Raw genomic sequence first — 23,340 nt, 5'->3', positions numbered from 1 at the left:
TGCATTAGAAATTCACATTATTTATAAATATTTCAGCAGCTTGCTCTTGATGTAGCCGTCTTCAGTGTATGAATCCTGTGGCTCTCAAGCTGTTCATTTAAATTATAAATGTCTCTACAGAGCTTACTACATCATACCTCTGTGAATGATAAATGCTTCAGCAGCCTAATCAGATCTTGTTTTCAAGGTGACCAAAACCAGTGAGAATAAGAGATAGACAGCATTAAAAGGGTAGGTTCTTTTTATGGTGAAAAGAACTCAGTATATCAGCCTTGTCTGAAGCACTTTAATTCTATAACTCTGTCACTTTCTTGTGGTTTCTTCACCTACTGGGGACATGAGCGATTGTAATACTATTATTTTCCAGAACTCATTCAACCTCAGTGAGCAGGAGCAGCCTGGCTGTCTTGTTCAGTCATGGTCAGTGCATGATTCCTCTGCTTATTGCCATATAGGCTGCTCAGTTTGCTGTGTCTGGGGTTGTTGATGATGTGGCCGTTTATCCTTGAAATTAGGTACCAGCATACAAGAGTTATCTTTATTTTCACCTTACTTTGAGAATACGTACCACCTGGTGGTGTTGTGAAGTACCTGCACTTCAGTGTACATTTTGTGGTGGGCCGAGGAGCCTACAAATCTCAAACCAACTGAAGTACTAACAACTAGTTTTTGTATTCTTAAAATAGCAGTATTGCTATTCGGTGTAAATTACATCAATAGTGACACAGAGATAAAGAGAAAATCCAATTAAATGTAGAGTTTCAACTGACATTTTATGGTATTCATTGCAAACTAGATGAAGTTTTTTACAACTGTCTCTGTATACTAATTCCTGTGCTGTAGGATTGGGTCCAGAAAATAAATGATCTTGAGTTTTATTAATTTGAACTAATTTGAATTAATCGCTTAAATATTTCTTGTTTCAGTAAGTTTATGCTGAGAGAGAATGCTGGTGATGCTGCATGGAAGAGAAAACATAAAAGTCGTATTTAACATTTGGTTTGGCTAAATACCTTTTGCCAGTGACAAGCTGGTTGTGAGGATGAAGTAGCTCTAAGTGCAGCAGTAGTGCTTAGTTGTTGCTCCTACCACTTCTAACTTTTAGCGGCTGCATTAAAGACACTGAAAATGCTTTGTGGATGGTATAGGCATGTTCAGTGAAACTCATACAGAACTTTGTTTGTTCTGAAAGCATTTTAAACATGAGAAAAAGGTTGGATAGGAGGCTACATGTAAACGGAAGCTTTTCTGTTGCGAACACATTCGTTGTTTTTCTTGTATATTTCTTCATTAGTTCTTACCACTAGCTGGTGCTACAATACAGTCTATTGAGTGTGCTGTCATGGTGCATCTGCATTATCAGCCTGCAGTGAGAAGGCTTTCCTTTCAGTATTGTTTGTGTATTTCTGGAAACATTGCTTCCTGTCAGGCACGTAAAATCTTAAATCATTCTTGTAGTTCTTGCTCAGTTTTCTGCTTGAAATGCAGGTATACTTTATACTCTCAGATGCTTCTATTGCTTTCTGCTCAGTTAATCAAGCATGCTTATTGTGGAAGTAAGCTAATTATTAATGATGAGGAAATGAACTAGAAAAATCCATGGGGAAAGCTATTCTCAAGAAGTAAGTTCATAATTAGTCAAGCATTTCTGAAACCCAGAACTTCTAGTTCTAAATGAACAGATGGCAGGCTTTGCCTCTATGTAAATTGTAGTTAATAACAGCGTGTTCTCATGATCTCATTAATAACTTTGCTTCTCAGAAAGATTGACATTGGTGCCAAGGGTAGTTTCCTCAGATGAAGTCTCACTCTGGATCATGGAGGTAACTTGAAGCAGCAATTTACACTTCCTAACTGCTTTTGCTATTTACTAATAAAGCAGAGGCTGCTTATTAATAATGCTACTGCAGCCACTTCCTGGATTATCTTCTATTTGAATAATTAAACCTGGTTTATGCCAGTTTTGCTATGCCATTTCTGTATTCCTTCCATTTTCTGCTTCTCTGGATCGTGCTGCTTGGTTTTGAACTCTCAAAATCAATCATCCTTGCCAAATGCTTTCTGGAAACACAACCTTGAAAATGCATGGAATGCACAGCACTTCTTGCTGGCCAGAATGCTCATTGTTGCAGCAATTGCCAGTCTCAAAATCTGACCTCTCCATCCTGGAAGAGCCTAACGAGCCATATGATTGAATGGGGACCTTTGTGGCATTGTCCAACTGTTTGATTGAGAGCAGGGGGGCTGTGGGTTTGGTCTGATGCCTAAATCCACATGGCCTAGACAAAGACACATGGCCAGTGTGGTGCTGGGTTTATTTATACGTAAATGCCTCCATGCTGCAGCTGTGAGAAATGCACAAAGCACCAATTCAAACTCCTTAGAAACACCTACTATAAAGCTGCACATCCAGTGTTACCTTCTGTCCCTGTCAACAGCCATCCAGCAAAACCAGATGCTGAGAGATTTGATGTTAGTGATAATACTTCAACTTAAAAAGCTGCCTAAAAATCTATGCTTATGGCCAATCTAATACTTAGTTTAGTTAAGTAGGTGAGTATAAGTAGTTATAACAATGTTTTCAGGCATGGCATAGGCCAACTGTGACTTCAGTGTAGTACTTACACTACAGAGCATAAGGTGGTATAGGAGAGATTGCTTTAGATGGAGTAATGTTTCATCAGAAACATTAATCTTGAGTGCATTCCTGACCCGAGGGCTCCTGGTGGGTTTGGTTATTGACTTTTTTCCTGTGCTCTTTGTTACTATATTAAAGAATATAAAGCATTGTGTTATTATAAAACAGGATGGGACATCACTTTATCTGAAATAATACAAAGCTGTGACAGGATTAATGTATAAAGATTTGCATGCTGATGGTTTATCGCTTAACAGTGGTTATTACCATTGGCAAGTCATTTGATGTGTATATCACACTCTGTGTTTGTTTACCTTTCTCCTGCGGATGATACATCAGTTCTTTTCAATTTGAAAGCTTGGCAGAAGGCATTGCTGTGCAGGTTGTACTTCTTTATGCACGTCTGAAATAGCAAGCAGCTAAGATACTTGCAATATCATACCGCAGATACTCTTAAAATATGGAATGAATCTAAAGCAACAATTGCTGCATGTTTTAATTGGGGTTTTAACTATTAGTGAAGGTTTCTAAAATTTATGGGAGTAGTTTAAGATCTCCATGGTTTTCTGCTGAATGTTTGGCTGACTCTAGTTACTGAATTCATTTGTCTGATGTCTTCCATTCTTAGAATGAAAACATTCCTTACGAAGAAAGCTGTATGAATCATTCTACTTACACCTAGAGTCATAAATATTCATCAAGTCATTACTTTCACCATATATTACCTCTGTATATCTTCATCACACACCCAAATACAAGGGAACAACTATGTTTATGATGCTTTTTAGTGACATCTGGCATTCTCACAGGAAGCCTGGTGCCTGCTTGTCTGTTCGGAAGAGCCACATTCATGACTCACAGCCAAGCTGCAAACTAACCATAAAGGAATGAACATGATCAGGAGTAAGGATTTTAGGTTAACAGCAAGTGTTGATGTATTGAATGCTATTCCCGATGAATAAAATTCTAACCTGGCCAGCTGGACAAAGTATGGAGCTGTTGTTTCCTGATGTGTTCACATTCATAGGAAGTCTCCTGACCTCGGGCCCCCATTCTGCAAACGTGTATACAGCTCATTCATTTCAGCTCACTGAAATATTTGCCCTAGGACAATGTGCTGTTTGACTTCTTCCAAAGCAGAAAAAAAAAAACCCAGCTATATATATCCCCCTCCAACACACACACACACACATACACACACACACACACACACACACACACACACACAACCCCACCAGGTAGCTCCTATTAAAAGTAATGCAGCAGCAGGAGTTGTTTCTTCATGTTGGCAGAGTAAGGGGAATGGTGATCTTCTGATTCTCCAGAGCTCCTGCCTTCCCTAAGCCATATCATGGGTACACTGTGCTGCAGCTCAGTCTGGGGAATTCATGTCCCCATGTCTTTATAGGTTCAGATCTATTACAGCACAATGTACTTAATACCAAGCCTCCAGTGCTGGAAGCCTTCCAGGTTATATTTCAGTGGAGCTTGGGCCATCTGGTAGCAGTTGGTGTCACCTAAGATTAATAAATCTTTACTTTGAACCAAAGGGCAGAATCTGAAGTCCTGCTTAAGACCAAAAGACTTAAATAGTCAATATATGAAGTTTAAGTAGACCTTAATGAGAAATTTTGGAGCAGGAGCAAAATGTGGCTTACTTAAGTGGAATGCAGGCTGTTCAGCTGGAGTTCTCTATTTGTTCAAGGAGAGTTCCATTTACCTAAGAAGTTATCTGCTCTAATGCTATGCCTTTATCAAATGGGGTCACATCCCTGGCTTAACAAATGTCCAGAACTTACACAATAAGGTGTTTTGGTTTTTTTTTTTTCCATTTTGTGGTGTTTGCAATTTAGAAGCAACTGAGCTGATTCAGAAGGAAGTTATGACACATGTGCTATTCCTTACAATGGTTGAATAATTCATAATTCCATATGGCATGCTTTTGTTCAGACATGGAGTGCATCCTGCAGGGGACCTTCCAGTACAGACAAGATATTGTTAAATCTAAAGTAACTGAAAATACTGTTTTCTACTATTGTCACAATAGGAAAAAGCTGTAATGTTACTGCTTTTATGTGAGTTTAAACCTGTTCTTAGCTAATTCACATGAGTCAGACAAGCAAATTGGTAAGTTTTGTGTATAATTGATCTTTTTTCTCTTTCAAAAAGCAGTGGTGCATATGGACATGGGAACAAAATACCTCACGTAATCTGGGTACCTTTCAGTGCCATCATGTAAAAGTACAGAGGAAAACAGAAGCAAGGAATGCTTGTGTGAAAGGTGACTCTTTGGAGCTAACATAATGTCTTTCACTGAGCCAAACTGAAAAGTGCATCTAGGCATGTGTGAACTGTATTTCAGGGATGGAACTTCATGTGCTCGTCTGTAAGAGCCTGTGGCCTCACTTTGCTTGAAAGGTAGTTAATGTAATATATTGGAGCTTTCAGAAATGACTGGATAAACTACGGGACTTCTTTTCAAGAGTAATGCTACAGGAAGTATGACTCATAGATAAAAAGTGCATTGACACGAGCTAGGTGCCTTTTAAAAACGTTGAAGTGAAGTCCCTTGTCTTCAGTAACCATAAGGAAAATTTGCAGCCTGCTTTTGGAGCCAGGATTACATACTTCAAAAATGCCCAATACTGATTCAGAATTCAATAACTGACATTAAGTATACACCGGGCTTAAACTTGTTTTAGACTCTTATGCAGTAAGCACACGACTTTGTACAGTGATATCATTAATTTTCCTTTTGTTTTAGTTGTACTCAGCTTTTGATTGTAAGCAGAGCTAAGCCAAATGAGATTAAGCTAGAGGTGACACATGGCTGCTTTATTCCATGGTACTATATTACTGTGGGCAGATTCTGGGATGGATATGTTTTGGTACCTGATATTTAACTACATGAGATTAGCATGGGAATGTAAATATATGACTTTCTTTAAAGTCAGGGGCATCTTGTGTGGGTGCATGCCTACTCTATAATAGTCTCACTTTATGCTTAATAACCTCAGTCATGTTTTATCAGAGCAGACTTTGAAAACAAGTTGAAGTATGTTTCCTTTTCATTATGAATTGCCTGCCTGGATACAGCTTGCGATGTGATGGGAACAACTTATTGAAGGGGAACTCATTCTTGTAGAGAACTTTACATTAGAATCTCCCTGGGTAAGGAAGAGAACGACTGTTTCCAGTGTTACCTAGAGTAACATTGGCAGTTTGGAGGTGACTGTTGCTGACAGCAAGCTACAAACCAAAACCAGGCCAGTAGGAAGACAAAGCTTACTAAAAGCTCAGACAAGCAAGATCCAAGTGAAGGCTTTTCAGATGTAGTCAACATTTATGTTACTCAACTGTGGGATATTTACTAATCTCTCATCTTAATTTTTCCCTACTTCTGTTGCTGTGTGCAAACGTGTCAGTCATTGCAGCCAGAACCCATTAAGAACTGCATGAAAAGGTCTCCGAATGATTTTTTTTCTCAGGTTATTTTCGAAAAATAGAGAATAATTAGTCTGAAACATAATTTGCATTTTCTTTCTAAGGATCAGATAGATGGAAAGTTCGTTACACAAAGAAGAAACAGAAAAACACATCTAGGTAAATTGACTTGTTTAATACACGTCGGCCATATGAAATGTAAGATTTTGACACCAAGCATTTGATGCTTTAGTTTAGAAAACACAACGCACTGCAGCCATTTGGCATACAAAGCTCTGCATGTTCAGATACTGCTGCACTTCAAATGCCATAATAGAAAGCTGCAGAGTCCAAGATTGCACTGTATGCCACTAACATGTTCTGATTTAGTGTTTCATACATGTGATCAAGCAGGCTATATTGTTAGAAATAGACAGTTATAAAGAAAAATATGAATACGTGAATTCAGAAGCCTTTGCACGTTGGCTCCAAAGCGTGCTGAGTAACTGGTTAAAGTGACCCATCAAAACTGGGTATTTTCCAAGCACCCTTTAATTCAGGATGTGTATTTCTATCCTTGTGTCTCTGCAACAAGAGAAGACAGGAAATTCTTGTTGCACGTCAAATGCACAAGCTTTTAGTTGGTAGGTCAGTTCCAGCTGGACCTATTATTCTTTGCCACTTGATAATGTAGGTATTGAGCAGAAATTCAGTATCAATATCTGAAGCAATACCTCCTTTCTGATAAGAAATGTCCTACCTTGCTAATTCAGTAGATGAACATGCCACAAGCACTTAACCAGCCAAAACACTTAAAAGAAAAGATTTTGGATAAAGAAATGCATAATATGTGATGTGAAATAATTTTTGCCAGCATCATTTAGAACGAAGCCAGCATACATTACCTGCACATCAGATATTTCAGATGTAAATGTCATTGCCATTGGAGCTTTCTCCTGTAGGATAATCTTTTTTGTTCCTCTAGGAAACTCCTGCTTAGCAAAAATCCTATGCAAATGTTCCATGCTCTGCAGTCTGTTTAAAGAAAGGAAAGTCTTTGGGAGAGCTGTGTGGGATCCCCATAGATATGGAACAGTTCCACTATGTCTTCCATGGATCATCTTCTCACACCGATACAGGAATAGTCTTTAGTTCTTCTAAAGTAAGAAGCACTTGTGTGTGTTACTGACATGGAATGGCACGGTTACTTGTTTCGACTGCTTTCAGGGCCTGTTGAATGAAACAAGAAAACATGACATCTTTCTGTATTTCATCAATTTACCCAACTGTCACTATGTGATCTCTTTTCCCCTCCCTCCCATCTTTCCTGTCACCTCTTTATTTTTCTTCCTGGCTCATATTTTTGTTTCTCCTCCTCCTATTACTGGAAGTATTTGTTTACTGCCAAGTGATCTTTATCACTGGATGTTAGTAGAAGCTGATACTGAGGAGTGTTGGTGCCACCCCATCTAAAAATGCTTTACAAACTCCAAAGTAGTTCTAAAACCACGCTGCATTTTAACAAATAGAATTCCTTCAGCATTAATCAGCGGCAGTAGGGTTATCCAGCACTCCCAGATCTTGGTCCTCAAATATATCTTAGTAACCTTCATCTCCGTATGGTAGGCTGACCCAAAACCCACGGATCTGATGAGTATTAGGGCAGTGTGCCTGCAGTGTCTGACTGATGTTTCCAGTGTCTGAGAGAGGATCTGAAGCGCTCACAGTAGTTCTCGTGGCAGAGGTTACTTTTGGCAAACTGGAAGCATTAGAAACTTCAGAAGCAATTCCTGTGACCTCATTCAGGGGATGCTGCTGTTTGAAAAGCCTGATTAGCAATTTACTTACGAGTACCTGCCTGACATCTTCCTTACAACAGCGATTATGATTCCAGCAAGGATTCCAACAGCTACTATGATTCCAACAATTATTCCAACGAGTGCAATTGTTTCCAGGCCACCTGAAAGAACAAATTGGGTTTGTTGGCATGTTTTTTCATGAAGAACATTGATAATGGAGATTAGAGATAGAACTGACACGTTTCTACTGAATCTCTGGGAAGATTTCCTTCTGTGTTATGAGCCCACAGGTAAGCTTGGTGATTTCAGCAGCTCTGTGGGGTATTTTTGTTTGTCTGGGTTTTTTAAGCCCCTATGCTAGATTGAAAACATGCTGAAGTCACCAAGCTGGTCTGCTCATTGTACTGAGACATGCAAAGCCATGCATCCTGTGATTTGGTCTATGTAGACTACAAGACCCCTCACAGCTCTGTTCCTTTCTCTGTATGCACTCCAGGGCCTCCATGCCTGTATTGTATTGAAAGACCCAATGCTGCACACACAGCACTGAGTTGCAGCCTCATAGAGCTGAGCACAGAGGGATGATCACCTGCTGGCTGCACTGCTGCTGATACAAGCCAGGATGCTGATGGCCTTTTGGCCATCTGGGCACACTGCTGGCGCCTGTTTAGCCAAGCATCAACCAACACCCCCAGGTCCGTTTCTCCATGCAGTCTTCCAGTAACTCTGCCCTATGCCCATAGCAATGCCTGGGCTTCTTGTGGCCAAAGTGCAGGACTCAGCACTTGGTATCACCTGGCACTTCAGTTCTCCCTTGTCGTTTGTTTAATACCTTTTTCAGTTTTCTCTGTCTGTTCCCCATCCAGTCCACCTGTAAAGTAAGAAAGAATAATTACTGAGGGGGTTATATCAAGTTTTGCATCCCAATTTACTACACTATATCCAAGGAAAACTTTAATTGACTGTTAACAAAATGGTATGGAGCTGTGTAATACGTTGTTTTTTGATAAGAAATGAGCAAATGAAACGCTCAGAGAGTGAGTGCAAGGAGCTCTTTGAAACTATAGAAAGATAAGCTTATATCTAAAGGAAAAAGTGTTCTAATTTGTATTAGTGACACTGAAGTCAGATCTGATTATGTCGTTTTTCTGCATGGAAACTTATACAAGATCTGTTTAGTACAGTTCTCTAATTCTGGAATTGGGTTTGTATTTGAGAGCAGCTTAATTCTGGCATTTGAATTTTCCAGATATTGTGTTTAGTAAATAGTATGAGATTGTGATGCATTAAAATGGAAAATGAAAGATTTTTTTTACCATCAACGCTTTCAGTGTTAACTTCGTAATACGTAGCATTATCGTTTTCTTCAGGCACATCAAATGGACTTTCTGTGGTCATTAGTCTTCCAAACTGCAAGAGATTTGTTACACTCTGTAGTCTTGTGGGCAGCTAAAAGAATTAGGGGAGAAAACAGAGGGGAAAGAAAACCTCAGTATGTTCAGTGTACGAAGGTAAGCATTTACAGTTCTTGATGTGTCAGCTGATTGCTCTTCCCTGCTATAAAGGCAGCGGTAGATCAGATGAATTCCCAGCAGGAATACAGAAGTGCAGGACAGGATGCAGAAGGTTGCAGACCTGTCTGATCTTTCTGGGTTTGTTGGTTTTTTGTTAGTTTGTCAGTTTGGAGAGAGAGGCAGAACTAGAAGAGGCAAATAGCAACAAAGAGGCAGCACAGATGAACAAATGCTTTGAGCACTGTCACCTTCAACCTAATTGCTTGCAAAGCAAAAGCATTAGCACATGGTCTTGATGTTCAAACTCAGAGTTGTTCTCTGTAATTTATGATGGTTTAAAATCTAAGCAATGAGACAAAAGCAGATTGCGAGATCTGGGCAACAGAAAGGAACCTTTACTTGGACTGGTACTCACCAGCGTCGGTAATTCCTCAAACTCTGTGTCATTTCTGTCTTTGAAATCGATTGTTGCACTTTCTTCTCCTTCTAGAATGGCACTTGCTGAATAAAATTGAGAAAAATAGGTTGGATTTTTAGTTGATAGTTATATGTTCTGGCTGCTTTGACTTCTAAATTACGTTCCATACAGGTACTAGCTCAGTCTCAGCTGCAACCTTCATTTTTAGGGCTGTCATTAATGGTTATGGATATAGCTAGGGCTCAGTAAGTGTTACCACAGAAATCTATTGAGAGGCCTTCCAGTGTTGTGAAGCTAGTTTGCCAGAGCTGAAATTGATTTTTTATGTCTCCTCTTTTGTTCTAGACTTTTGTGTCATCTATGCTCACACCTGGCCCACAGAACCAATTTCTCATGTATATGGCCAGGTAAGGAAAACTAAGTAGAACAAGACAGAACACAAAAAATGTAAATATGTATGTGAAGGTAATTGGCAATTATCAAGAAAACACTGAAAGCACACATATCATTTGATAAAGTTGCAAGCTGACTCATGAGACTACGACCATGCACAGTGTGATGCCAGTGTAGTGTGATAGCACTGGGGAGTTTGTAATTCACTGTGACTACAAAGCTCAGAGCTAAAGCTGCTTGCTTTGCTGTTGCATGAGAATAAGACTTCTGCTAATTGCAGATAGCAGTGTGTGACTTTAAACAGAGAGCAGATGTTGTCCTGATCAAAAACCATCAGGCATAAAACCGGATAATTATTTCCTGGATGCAATGGACACTGAGTTACTGCAGGGATATACTGCAATGGTAGCTGAAAGTGATGTGGAGGAGAGCTGTTTTCATTCTCTTCAAGCAGCAGAGAGATTTGCATGGAGAAAACATGGACAGACACATACATCATTTACCTGAGCTGTATGTAAGGTAACCACTGTTGGGTACTGATTAATTATGAAAAAATATCAAATCCTTTCTTCCTTTGCAAGGTAGTTTATGCAACAGCATGTCTGGAACAGGTTGCCCAAGGAGGCTGTGGATGCCCCATCCCTGCAGGCATTCAAGGCCAGGCTGGATGTGGCTCTGGGCAGCCTGGGCTGCTGGTTGGTGACCCTGCACATAGCAGGGGGTTGGAGCTGGATGAGCATTGTGGGCCTTTTCAAGTCATGGAATTCTATGATTAAACACTGTGCTAATTTCTCCTACTTTTAGTGATTTGAAGACATCTTCATCTGTTCTGCACTTGAATGCAGACTATTTCTGAATTGTTAGACTGAATATATTTCTTATACAGGACTTTAATATCTACAAAATACATCTAAATGCATTATACTCATGCTGTTTTTGATGTAAAGGCAAGTAAACCATTTTTGTTCAGTCACTGAGACATTGGAAAGAATGGGCATTTTATTGTGCCAAAATGGAAGAAGGTTAGAATTGCTTTGGATTTTCAGTATATATATCTATTGGGAATTATATTTCTTTAATTCAAGTTCCATTTGGCCTTTATGCAATTTTCAACTGCTTTCTTGAAATGAAAAATGTTATTTCAAATGAAAAAGCCCACAGGTAATTTGAAATGGTTCTTAAAAAGGCATCAATATTTTAGAAGGAAACATTTCAAGCAGAAAAGTCTGATTTCATCTTAATGTCTGAGTGATCAGATATTAAAAAACAAATAATTCTCCATTTCCATTTGCATTCTTCTAAGTTAGATGGTAAAAATAACTCTTTGATCATTTTTTTTTAATCAAGTGAGCAGCCTTGCAGTTTGTTTAGATCATAGAATCACAGAATGGCCTGGGTTGCAAAGGCCCACAATGCTCATCCAGTTCCAACCCCCTGCTATGTGCAGGGTCACCAACCAGCAGCCCAGGCTGCCCAGAGCCACATCCAGCCTGGCCTTGAATGCCTGCAGGGATGGGGCATCCACAGCCTCCTTGGGCAACCTGTTCCAGTGCGTCACCACCCTCTGGGTGGAAAACTTCCTCCTAAAATAGATAGCAGAAAGGGGTTTGTCTTCCAGGCACGTTTATTATCTCTTTAAAATATCCGTGTATTTTAAGACACAGTGCTATTCTATAATCCGTTTTTGGTTTATGTTACAGCATTGAGATTATGGTATGCACATGTTGAGTGTAAAGAAGTAAATTGCAGTACAGCTCAACAACATGGATCAGGTAGATTTGTAATTGCAGTCAGAACTGAAGAAATCCTTTATTCACCAAATAAGCACAGACGGAGAAAACCAATTACCAGAGAAAAAACCCAGATGGAAAGCAAAGTAACTTTAGTATGTTAAAAACAAGCAGCTTACTCAGGGAAGTTAATTATACTCCTGGCATGGCAGCAGCTTCCAGCCCTGAAGAATTACCTGACAGTGAAGGCAGGAAGGGAAACAGTGTCACAGAGCAAAGGTGTGGAGAACTGGTGAGTGTCACAGATCGTGGGTGTAATTATTTTTTGTGTGGTTGAGTTATCAAAGATTCCTGGCAACCTGTGATGTGTAGGGAATGTATTTCAGTGTGTTTCCATAGGTATGCAGTGACTGACAAAAGGTAACAGCCTGGATTGAGCTGTCCTGATTTTAGGTTCTCTGTGAAGGTGTTCTTTAATAAGGGCTGTGTTTGCCCTTCTCTTGTAGTCTGTTGAGGAAGAGAAATGCTTCCAGAAGGTGATTCAGCTCATCTGAGATTTGGATCATCCTCTGGGAGTGCTTTTCTTAACTGAAACGACAAGAATCAGGCTCCCATATTAACTTCATAAGCTCTGAGGTTGACCTGCTTTGTACAGATCTGTAGGGTTTGTCCCCTCTCCACTTGGAATAACACTGTGCTGAAGCTGAGGTCCTGTTTGCTGGAGGATGGTCCCTGGGCATAGCCTCACAGCACCGTGATTGTCTGCAAATAGCCCTGTGGCCTCTTCTGATTGCAGCTATAGGTTGCTGTGGATGTGAATTAATCATTCCATCTCTTTCTGCCTACATCCCAGCTGCGTGCATTTCAGTTCAAAGTCCCCAGCTGCTATCAGCCCGCAGCTTCTCACACCAGGAGAGAATCTGATGGCCTTAAAAGTTTAATACTGCTTCGAAAACATGGTGTGGGTAAGCATCCCATGACCCAGTTAGGGAAAGATGAGCTTACTTCTCATTGTTATTCATAAAGGGACGATTTACTAGAAAAACCTCTTAGGGTTGCTTTCAGATCGCAGTGCTTGTGTTGGAGAGGAGGGTGAGTTGTAAAACTCGTCCGTTAGAATTTCTTTCAGGTGTCTCCAAAAACAACAAAGATAGTTTGAAGATGACAGATGTTGGAGGATCTCCTTTTTCCCAGCAGCCTGAACAAACCCAGATGCGAGCAGGCAAAGGCGACCTGGAGCCCTTACTTGGGCTTAGTCCTTGGAGTCCTAAGAATGGGTCACTTCCATCTCTGCAGTGGGTAAAAACTGCAAATCTTAAAGGGTTTCCTCTCTTAAGAGCTGGTATTCAGAATCTTCTTCCTGAGCTGCTGAGCAAGTGTTGTTCACAGGACTGCACGTGAATGGTTTGTGTTCAACATGGGTCATTCTATGGTTCTATGAGCCAGCCTGTCTGGGCTACATCTGACTCAGGTTTGTCCTGATGCTGAGCTCCGTGTGTTCATCTGTCTCCATGTGATTGTGAGCCTTTTCCCATGGAATGTTTCCACACTGCCAAAGGTTTTGGACTTCTTCTGAAAATAAGTTTTTCTAAAATACGCTGGGTTTATCTTTATGTGCCTTTTGGATTTTGAGCCTTTGGACAGCTAAAATGTTCAGACTAGATAAAGGCAAGGAAAAGTCGTGGCACCTTCAGTACCCCCAGAACTTCCTTTGGGTTGATTGGGGCCATGGCACTGGCATGTATTGCTGGTAGGTTTTTTCCATAATTGATTCTGGAAGTTAGAGTTATACACCATGTTATGATAAGGGATGGCCTGCAGCGTGACTGAGTGCCTACAATGGGCTGTTCAATTATGCACCATCTGAAGTAATACTTCTGAAGTATTTATTGCTGCTTCCTTACACAAACCTTGACAGGCTTTGCTCTACGTAATGAAGGAAACTGGAGGACAGAACTACAGTGAAAGAATCTGCCAGTTGGAATCACCGCCGTGATGCACAAGGAAGGATTCAGTTCAGCCTTATTTCGAGCACGGCTGACTTTGTTCATCTCTTCTTTGCAGCTCATGACAACGTTGTGCTGATTATTCAGAAACGTTTCCTTTGGTCACCACGCCCTGCTTGCAGATGGTTTCTATTGCTATGACTGTTTAAGCCAGAGGAACAGAGCCAGGCTTTAAATTGAAAAGAAGCAATCGGCTATTTCTGAAATAAGTCCCATCTTCTGAATGCTGCAGTATTATATTGCACGCTGTCCATACATAGATACCCACAGGAAAGCAAAACAAAAATAAATGTATTTATTTTAACTGGGGCAGATGTAAAGAAAAAACAGCTGCTCTTCAAGTGCTCATGGTATGTGTGTGACCCGTAACCAAAGCTATGAAACAATGCCACAGGAGGAAAAGGTGGTCACTTACAAAGCCTCTTCTATCATACATGACACAATTGGCCACAAAGCTGTGGTTAAGGAAACACTCTCTGACTCCATTGTGGGGTGTTTCTTTCTAAATTATCTTTGTAGAACTGGGATTTGTGAGGCTTGTGACTTTAAGAAGGCTGCTGTCAGACTGCCTGCTGTGTACACTGACCTCAGAGCTGCTATACCAGGAACCTGCCTAAACCACATATTGACAGTTTTTGCTGCCCTATAACCAGAAGGTTGCCCTGCCACAGTCTTATGGCAACTTTCTGGTTTCTGAGCAGGAAGGGTTTGGCTGGGGCAACAAGGCTGGAGGAATGAGCAAGTTCCTTTGGGATCATTATGTAAGTGGCACCTAAAACTGCAGTATTACAATGCCTCTTATCAGTGTGTGGCTGGAAGGGAGCAAGTGCTGGAGCTGAGGCTCTCCTGCTTTAGCAGAGGAGTTGATCTTGGATTTGATGATCTTCGGTGGTCCCTTCCAACCCCTACAGCTCTGTGATTCTGTGAAGTGGCCTCAAGAGAAGAGGAAAGTATAGAATTTTATGCTCTGGATGAGCAAGTGTTACAGAATGTACAGCAGAAATCACATGAAGTGTGTACAAATACAGGGGTCTGAATACAGATGAAAGGAATTAAGATATGACCTCAGATACTGTAATAAAAGAATCTTCCCCTGAATCACTTCCTTCCAAAAACTATCCACTCACATCTGCCAGCTCAAAGCAGCTACTTCCTGCACTGCTTTATCACAGCCTTCATTAAGGTGACTGACCCCTCATATCTGTCAGCAGAACTGTTTGCACCATCATTTCCTAACTCATTTCTTTGAGATATGCACAGAGCTGGATGCTGCTTGGGCTTGCGTTTTGTTCATGGTGATTCTTGGCTACTTGCTGCATATTACCACACAGCAAGAGAGATCCATTCAGATATGTTTAGTCTGGCATTCATGCTAACTAATAACATGCTAGATAATATTTGGATGAGTTTCTTAGTCAAAGCAATGTTCTAATATGCATTTAGAATGAAGCATGTCCTCTTTGGGCTTGTAGCAGGAGAGGAGAGAGGAGAGGAGAGGAGAGGAGAGGAGAGGAGAGGAGAGGAGAGGAGAGGAGAGGAGAGGAGAGGAGAGGAGAGGAGAGGAGAGGAGAGGAGAGGAGAGGAGAGGAGAGGAGAGGAGAGGAGAGGAGAGGAGAGTCCTGCCTGAGGAACTGTGATACAATTTATGCTGGCCATTGTGGCGTTTGTAAGCAGCAAATACAAAGATGCACAAGCATGAAGCAATGGGAAGGCAACATGAGAAGGTATACAGCATCACAGTTGGTTTCCTTCGAGTCTTTGGCAGGGCTTCTGAGACAGTGGGTTGGAAACAAATCGGTCGTCGTTTTTTCTCAGCTTCCTTCAGAACTTCCCAGCGTTGCTGCATTCCCAGTCCTGCATAATGTTATGAAGCAGAGCAAGCTGTGTGTGCCACACAGCAGAGTGAACTTTGCTGCTGCATGAATGCAGAGTGAGGATATTGAGGGTGTGGTGTGCGCCCTTCCAGAGCCTGCCTGTCTGCAGCCTGGCAGCGGGACGCAGGGAGTGCTGGGACCTGGCAGCCTTTGGCTTCCATCCTGTGGTCCCTGACCACATCCAGACAAAAAACAAACAAACCAGCAAAACAAACGTGCCACTGAGGAGGGCTGTATGGCAGGGCTGGGCAAACCGTAGTTAGTTTTGTGGTGTTGCATGTATGGTTTGCCTCAAATGACACACGGAGGAAACACTGCATGCTTCTGTCAGAGAGCAGCAGCATGTACGCGGTGGGCTAACCTTGCTTTACTATTTTTTGATTCTTAATGATCTTCTATCTCTCTTTGCTTGTCAGCTGCTTCTTTTTTTTTTTTGGTGGACTTAGAAATACAGGATCTGAGGGTTCCACAGAAAGCTGAATTACGGGCGCTGAGAATCCAGCCTCTGTTTGCAGTTCTGCTGTGCCACCTGAGTCAGTGAAAGGCTCGCTTGTAAGCCTGTAAATATGACAGTTTCCTTTCTGTGTAAAACTACACAGATTCAAAAACTTACTCCTGCCTTTTGAGAAATGGCTGGGCAGGCATCCCAGTGAAGAGGAGACTGCAAATGCTACGTTCTCTGCTGGTCTTTTCATCAAGATGCAGCAAAACACACTCACTGCTCTGTAGTCCCGTTGTCTAGCACAGATCTGTTGAGTGTTGGGGTTTGTGTGAGGAGGCATTACGTAGCATTTGCCTCTTGTTAAGACTGGGTGCACGTACTGTTGATACAGCTCAAGTGACATGTGGGAACTTGTTAGCAATCACGTCCATTTTTGTGCATGTTATGTGACAGCCTGTAGAGTAATCCCCTCACCCACAGTAATACCTGCACCGTAGGGAAGGTTTCAGGTCAGGAGATGAGTTGCCTCTAAAGCCTTCATTCAAATACTTGTGCTATCCATCATGTGATGAATGCCCTGCCCAACAAGATGCTGGGCTGACTTCCATTTCGGTTGGACTGATCCCATTAAGCTTTGCCTGAGGTTTTCATACACTGACCAGGATCACAGAAGGACAAACATATCTGCTAATCATTCAGCAGGAAATGGTTTAGTCTGAAAATGCATCAGGTTGCGTAGAGCGCTCCGGGCTGTCCTTGGGTGGTAAGTATGACAAAAGAGTTGGCTGCCTCGTACAGGACTGAAACCATGAGTGCATTACACAAAGCATACACAAATGTGTTTGTAAGTAGGCAATGATGTTACCAGGTTTTCTGTCTGATTTTTTTCCTAATTATTGTCATCAATTTTATTCAGAAGCTCACATATAAATAAGGAAATTAATAACTTAGTTTTCTTCCTTTCCACATCAGTGTTGTACTTCCCAGACTCCTGTTTCTCACTAACATGTTGTTCACAGACTGGCTGATAGTCCAGTTACTGGGTCTGATAACTGCTGTCTTTCAGCCATATTTCTGGCTCTGAAATCATTCCTTTCCCTCTGACTTTTGTAATGTTGCAGCAACTCAGAGATGACAGATACTAATGAAGCTGCTCAAGCTGTGTGTCACTATCTGGATGGGGAGAAGGACTGTCCCCAGATACGTGATCAATGATGGAACTTATTTACCAATTTCAGGAGAAGCTTGGAACGAGCAATAATCCTTTTGGAAGTTTACTCTCTAATCAGAACAAACATGCTTTTTCAGACTCAGTCTCAATCCAGATACTGGAGTGCCCCAATACAGGAGTAGCTGCACACTTGTTTATGGCCTGGTCTGTGTTAACAGGCATCAGAATCTGACAAGGAAAGTTTTCTCTTGAACCCTCAGGGCAAACTGCCTGCCTCAGTGATTCAGGTATCTGAATATACCCACTCCACCTCATATATCTGCAAGCCAAAAGAGATTTTCCATCCCCACTGCTCAAAGCAATTAGATTGCCAATGGTGGTGCATCCATTCTAGGTTTGTTCTAATGAATGTTATCCTGAATCATAGCCCCATTTGAAAAGTCATAAAGCCTGGACGGACAGACAGCCTTAGGAACCCCAAAACCAGGTTCTAGATCCATCTACAGAGTTCAGTGCAAATTGCACTGGTAATAAAACTGAATTATAAGTAGAATTTTTCATACAGGAAAGTTAAAAGTAAATGTACATTCAAATTCTTAATAAGCCTAAAGATGAAGGAGCATTTTTCCTGTAGCTCTGGTACACAAGAGCCTGCCAAAGATAGTTCTGTGAAGCAATAGTGCCTTCTTGTCTCACCTTTAGTGGCTGTAAACTTTGGTACCTTTACTGGTGCTTTGGGAAGATAAGCTAGCTGGGACCCAGTGAAAGTAATATTTAGGAATTCACCTAATAGGAATTGCTTTTAGGTGTTCTGTGCAGTAAGTGTAACTCTGAACTATGAGCCTTATACCCTCATGTACAGAACACCAGGAGTTCCAGTTAAGTCACAAGCCAACGCTGGCACACACTGCATGTTGCTACAGCTGTTACTTCCAGTGGGATGATATTGTTTGTCACCAGGCTAAAATCAGGCCATACATCTCAGGTAGGGTCCCAAAATGCAAGTGAGACAGGGGGCTGGAGAGAGATGACCTTTGAGGTCCCTTCCAACCCGAGCCATTCTATGATCCTAAGTCAACTGATGCTTTGGGAAAGTAGAGGGCTGAGCTTCAGGTTGCTGTTTGCAGAGAACTGTTACTTGCAACACAGAATGCCCGTGTTCTGCAGCAGTAGTTGCTGGATTTCACCCCTATGGGCACTGCTGCCATGTCTGCGCACACGCTGGGCACGCTGCCTCATAGCCAGCTCATTCAGATCACTCACATATTACACAGAATAAATATGAGCGTGAAGTTCCTGGAATAAAGTGCTGTTCAGGCCAATTCTGATCGCTGTCCGTAAATCACTCTGTTAGAAAGACTTCCAGTTCATCTTTCTCATCAAATTCAAAAGCAATAGCTCACCAGACCAACTTTTCCAGAGGAGACATGCAAACTTTTCAAACCTGTCATAGGTAATAATTCTTCCTCTTTACTTTCCCTCGCGTGCATACATAGCTTATGGCCAAGTGAGTATTAACTTCTGAATACAGAAGTTAAACTCTTGAATGGAAAGATTTAGAGGTGATGTTCACAGCAGAATATGTCACCATCTAAATGTTGGCTACAACTTTTTGTCTTGCATGTAATACAGGGTGAAACTGAAGGTGCTTCCAGGAGTGCCAGTGTAACATTGCACTGCTGCTCCCTTTGCTCAGATGCACAGAAAGTCCTTTCCAACAGCAGAGACTTTTGCTGTCTCTTCCCTGATAGAACCGTAGCAACTGCTGAGTGGCAGCTTTAAGGAAGAGCTTTATAAACAGGACAGAGAAATGATATCATCTGAGTAAACACACAAACTGATTACAAGATTTGCTAATACTTTTAAGTAAAGATTTTTCTTACCTTCTTCAGCAAGTGCTACGAGGGGCACGATCCCTAGAATGAAGATGAAGAATGGAACTTTAATAAACATCTTTCTTCCGCTTAGAGAAGAGCTTTCCAGTGCTGAGACCAGATGGATTCAGACTGAGAAACTTTTTAGAGGCAAGCAAGAATTGAGATCGTGGAAAGAAATCACTGCAGAAACGACTTTGGTATTCCAAATATTCCTTTAGCTGCTGTTGTTGAAAGGGAGAAGTTTGCACAGATGATAACTATACAGCTAAAGCAAAGTATGTGAGTGGTGTCAGCATTTTTTTGTCTAGCCGAGGGGTGGGAGCATGCCTAAGGTGGTCTCAAAAAGAAGAGCCAGGCCCGCCCTCTGTGCTCTGTTTGGGCAGTGCTGATGTTATGATCTCAGCCCAGGTTTAAAGTTACAGGAGCTGTTGTGGCTTTCAGAAGACTTTTATTTAGCAAAGGGGGAAAGAGGATTCAGGAAGAGAGAAGCGTTCAGGGAGTTCCCTCCCTCCTGCAAACTGTCCCTAAAAATATGGAAGGAACAACACTAAGGACATTTGTCCTGTTATTTCCAGCTGTGAACTGATGGGTTTTTATGTCAAAGCGAGACCCCGTGTTTATCTGAGTAAGTGTGGTAATGGATGTGCTTTTAGGGATACTGAAATAGTTCTAGGACAGGGTATTTATTTAATTCTGTAGTAAATACTGTCTGACTTCTTTTGCACGTCTAAGTCTCTTTCAGCCTGTGTCCTCAAGTGACATGCTGGCTGTGCTCTAGCATTTATCTTTGACCACGGGCTTCCAAAGCCTCAGTGCTGCTTTCACTTGTGAGAGAGAGAGGATTTTTCCTTCTTGTGTACATCTCAAAGTAGTACAGCTCTACAGTTTTCAGTGCAGTCCTAGTTACTCCTGCATACGTTTCTGTGTGTCAGCATCAAGTGTCTGCAAGAGTAGATTAGCACCATAAATGTACGTAACGTGCTAAACTTTGTGCTCTCTTATAGATAAGGATTCTAACACAGATGGGGGTGAAGCAGGGCTCTGGGAGCGATGATTAATCTAAATAGTTTCTGAATCTTGGGCAGGTAATGAACTAGTAATTCAGAGGGTTGTCAGCAGCAGTGCGCTCTGGTTGGAGGCCCATAACTAGCAGTGCTCCCCAGGGATTGGTGCTGGGTTCAGTCTTGTTCAACATCTTCATCAACACCCTGAATGAAGGGATAGAGTTTACTGTCAATAAGTTTGCCCCAGAAAGGGCTGGCACACTGAAAGGCTGTGCTACCATTCAACAAGACCTGGACAAACTGGAGAGCTGGGCAAGGAGGAACTTGATGAGGTTTAACAAGAGCAAGTGTAGCGTCTTACACCTGAGGAAGAATAACTGCATGTACTATTACAGATTAGGGGGTGACCTGCTGGAATGGAGCTCTATGGAGAAGAACCTGGGGGTCCTGGTGGAACACAGGTTGGCCATGTATGTGCCAGCAGTGTGCCTGGTGGCCAAGAAGGCCAGTAGGATCCTGGGGTGTGTTGAAAAGGTCATGGCCAGCAGGGCGACGAAGGTGATCCTCCACCTCCACTATGCCCTGGTGAGGCCACATTTAGACTACTGTGTCCAGTTCTGGGCTCCCTAGTTCCAAAAAGACAGGGATGTCTTAGAAGGAGTCCAATGGAGGGCTGCAAAGGTAGTAAAGAGCCTGGAGCATCTCTTGTATGAGGAAAGGCTGAGTAAACTGGGGCTATTCATCCTGGGGAAAAGAAGACTGAGAGGGGATCTGATAAAACTGTAAATTTCTAAAGGGAGGTGGGAGGCGAATGGTTGAGTCCAGCCTCTTCTTGGTGGTGCATGGCAATAGGACAAGGAATAATGAGCTCAAAATTGAAAGCAGGAAGTTCTGAACTAACAGTAAGGATGAAGGAGCACTGGAACAGGTGGGGGAGTCTCCTATGGAGATATTCAAGACCTATCTGGACACCTACCTGTAGGGAACTGCTTTAGGAGGGGATTGGACTCGATGGTCTCTTGGGGTCCATTCCAACCCCTGTGATTCTGTAACTCACATCTATTTAGGGACCTCTTGAGTTTTAATCAGAGTTCGCATGTGAGCTCACTTTACCAGTGTGACTGGATGGAATTGGTGTTCTCTGTTGCTCTTTTGCCCCCGGTTTCTGTACCATGGAGTCCTGCAGTGCTGGCACACCATGCTCTGAGGCACAACAGCTGAGGTGTTTCCCTTCTACTGACAGTGGTGGAGGAGGTTTTAACTTGGAGAGGTAAAAAAAAATGAGCCACATAGCTGGGTTGTTTTGCTCGGTGAATGTGAGTCAGAGCTCTCATTAAGACCCCACAACGCTTATATGTGTTATAAAGGAGTAAAGCAGGTCTAAACATAAGTGTGGCAACAGTCAAGCCAAAAGGACTGCAGATGGAAGTGCAGCACCTTCCATAGGGCTTTTCTTTTGTAACTGTTCAAAAATGAAAGGTGCCAAGGGAATTTCTTAGCTATAGGTAAAAATAATGGTGCCATAACCATTCTTGGTATCAAAGTCTGCCAGGTTGAAAACAAGGAAGGGCTAATGCAGAGAAAATGGGTGATATTGGCTTACCGTGTTCAAAATATTGAAGCAAATGCTCTCAAATACTAAATAGCAGCATGTCTTGAATTGTAATCTGGGATTAATTACTTCTGGATAATGTTGCTTCAGATGTTGTAAAGATTGTTCACTTGGGAAATGCTGCTGCTCTGAAACTGCCATTTTCTAGGGAAGGATGTCAGTTCTAAGGAAAATCATTTCCCGATTGGAACAAATTGTTCTGTATGAGAATGGAATGCTTCAATTCCTATACGTACTTTCAGACAGACTACGAAAGACAAACTGGAACCAGTGACCGCTCTTAGTGCTTATTTCAAGTTCCCATCAGGAACAGAAAAGTGGGTTTGTTTAGAACTTCATCCCTTCTCCCTCAAACATGCTCTGAGGACCTTTCATTTTTATGGTCATTCCCATAAACAAATCCCTCGGGTTTATGAGTAGGCCTTCTTAAAGAAGGAGGAGCTATCTGCTGAATTGAACTGTTTCTTTCTTTACACAGCACTGCGTTCTGTTCATCGAATAATGTCTCCTCTAATGCAGCAGCTGTGCTTTGTTTCACAATAGAAGATAGGCACAGCTTTATCTGTTGGTAGGTATTGGGCTCAGGAGTTGGACTCGATCCATGTGGGTCCCTTCCAACGTGGGATATTCTCTGACTCTATGATTGGTTGCAGATGTACACATTTACTCAGATGCTACAAGAAGCAGCTTAGGCCTACAGAGGGATGTTGCAATTTGATCTTTTTGTACAGGAGCATCACGATGGTTCCTGTGCAGTCTTCCCATGAGCTCTTCTTCACCCAGAGGGTGATGACACACTGGAACAGGTTGCCCAAGGAGGCTGTGGATGCCCCATCCCTGCAGGCATTCAAGGCCAGGCTGGATGTGGCTCTGGGCAGCCTGTGCTGCTGGTTGGTGACCCTGCACACAGCAGGGGGTTGGAACCAGGTGATCATTGTGGTCCTTTTCAACCCAGGCCATTCTGTGATTCTGTGATTCTTTCTAAGAGGAGAATTCTAAGTCGTGCATGGGTCACTGTGTTTTGGTTGTTGCTGTTGTGTTTTGGGTGTTTTTTCATCACAAGGCTGCTCTGCATGTCTTTAATCACAGCGGTGTAAGGGAGGAGCTGGAAATGGCCTGAAGTACAGGCAGCCCTTTTACTTTGATTTCAACATCTGTTCTTCCTGTCTTGACCCTATCAGTCGGTCCTGCAGCCCTGTGAGCGGCTCCGGCTGCCTCTGGTCTGGCAAGGGTGGAATTATAAGACACAGCTGGAGGAGAAGGAAGCAGTGCCTGCTTCAATAAGGGGGAGACATTTCAAACAGCAAAGCTTCATACTCCTGCAGAAGTTCATCAAATATCTTCAGATTTATATAGGCTTTAAACAGCCACGCTTTTGTGCTGGCTTTTGGTTTTGATTCTCTGTACATCTAGTTGCTCATGTCTGAAAATGCATCTGG

General features: G+C 42.1%; 3 protein-coding genes across 10 annotated transcripts in view; 2 read left to right on the top strand and 1 right to left on the bottom strand.

The window, feature by feature from the left end:
• Window positions 1-23,340, top strand: part of DHRS3 (dehydrogenase/reductase 3) — a 148,278-nt gene that overhangs the window by 2,166 nt on the left and 122,772 nt on the right. The window lies entirely within an intron of this gene.
• LRRC38 (leucine rich repeat containing 38) overlaps window positions 1-23,340 on the top strand; it is a 49,195-nt gene that overhangs the window by 3,404 nt on the left and 22,451 nt on the right. The window lies entirely within an intron of this gene.
• PDPN (podoplanin) lies at window positions 6,240-19,611 on the bottom strand. Of its 5 annotated transcripts, none has more exons than XM_072354638.1 (6): window positions 19,292-19,611; window positions 9,790-9,875; window positions 9,177-9,309; window positions 8,693-8,731; window positions 7,910-8,021; window positions 6,240-7,291 (listed from the first exon to the last, which is right to left on the bottom strand). In XM_072354638.1, the coding sequence occupies exons 1-6, from the start codon at window positions 19,359-19,361 to the stop codon at window positions 7,285-7,287; spliced, it is 447 nt and encodes a 148-aa protein (XP_072210739.1). In that variant the 5' UTR covers window positions 19,362-19,611; the 3' UTR covers window positions 6,240-7,284. The 5 variants fall into 5 exon arrangements, with proteins under 5 accessions (XP_072210739.1, XP_072210741.1, XP_072210738.1 ...); XM_072354640.1 differs by having other exon boundaries at window positions 6,271-7,291; window positions 7,916-8,021; XM_072354637.1 differs by having other exon boundaries at window positions 6,271-7,291; window positions 7,920-8,021.

This window comes from Excalfactoria chinensis, chromosome 20 (assembly GCF_039878825.1).
Source record: "Excalfactoria chinensis isolate bCotChi1 chromosome 20, bCotChi1.hap2, whole genome shotgun sequence".
Taxonomy (NCBI): Eukaryota; Metazoa; Chordata; class Aves; order Galliformes; family Phasianidae; genus Excalfactoria; species Excalfactoria chinensis.
The sequence above is the reverse complement of the archived record's forward strand: the minus strand, read 5'-3'. Positions and strand labels throughout refer to the sequence as shown.

Bases quoted from the DNA above. Each gene is read 5' to 3' on its own strand.
- PDPN (XM_072354637.1), bottom strand. From the start codon at position 19,361: ATGTTTATTAAAGTTCCATTCTTCATCTTCATTCTAGGGATCGTGCCC. The intron at 9,876-19,291 runs GTAAGAAAAATC...AATTTTATTCAG, and splicing joins CGTAGCACTTGCTGAAGAAG to CAAGTGCCATTCTAGAAGGA. The intron at 8,022-8,692 runs GTATTAAACAAA...TTGTTCTTTCAG, and splicing joins GACAGAGAAAACTGAAAAAG to GTGGCCTGGAAACAATTGCA.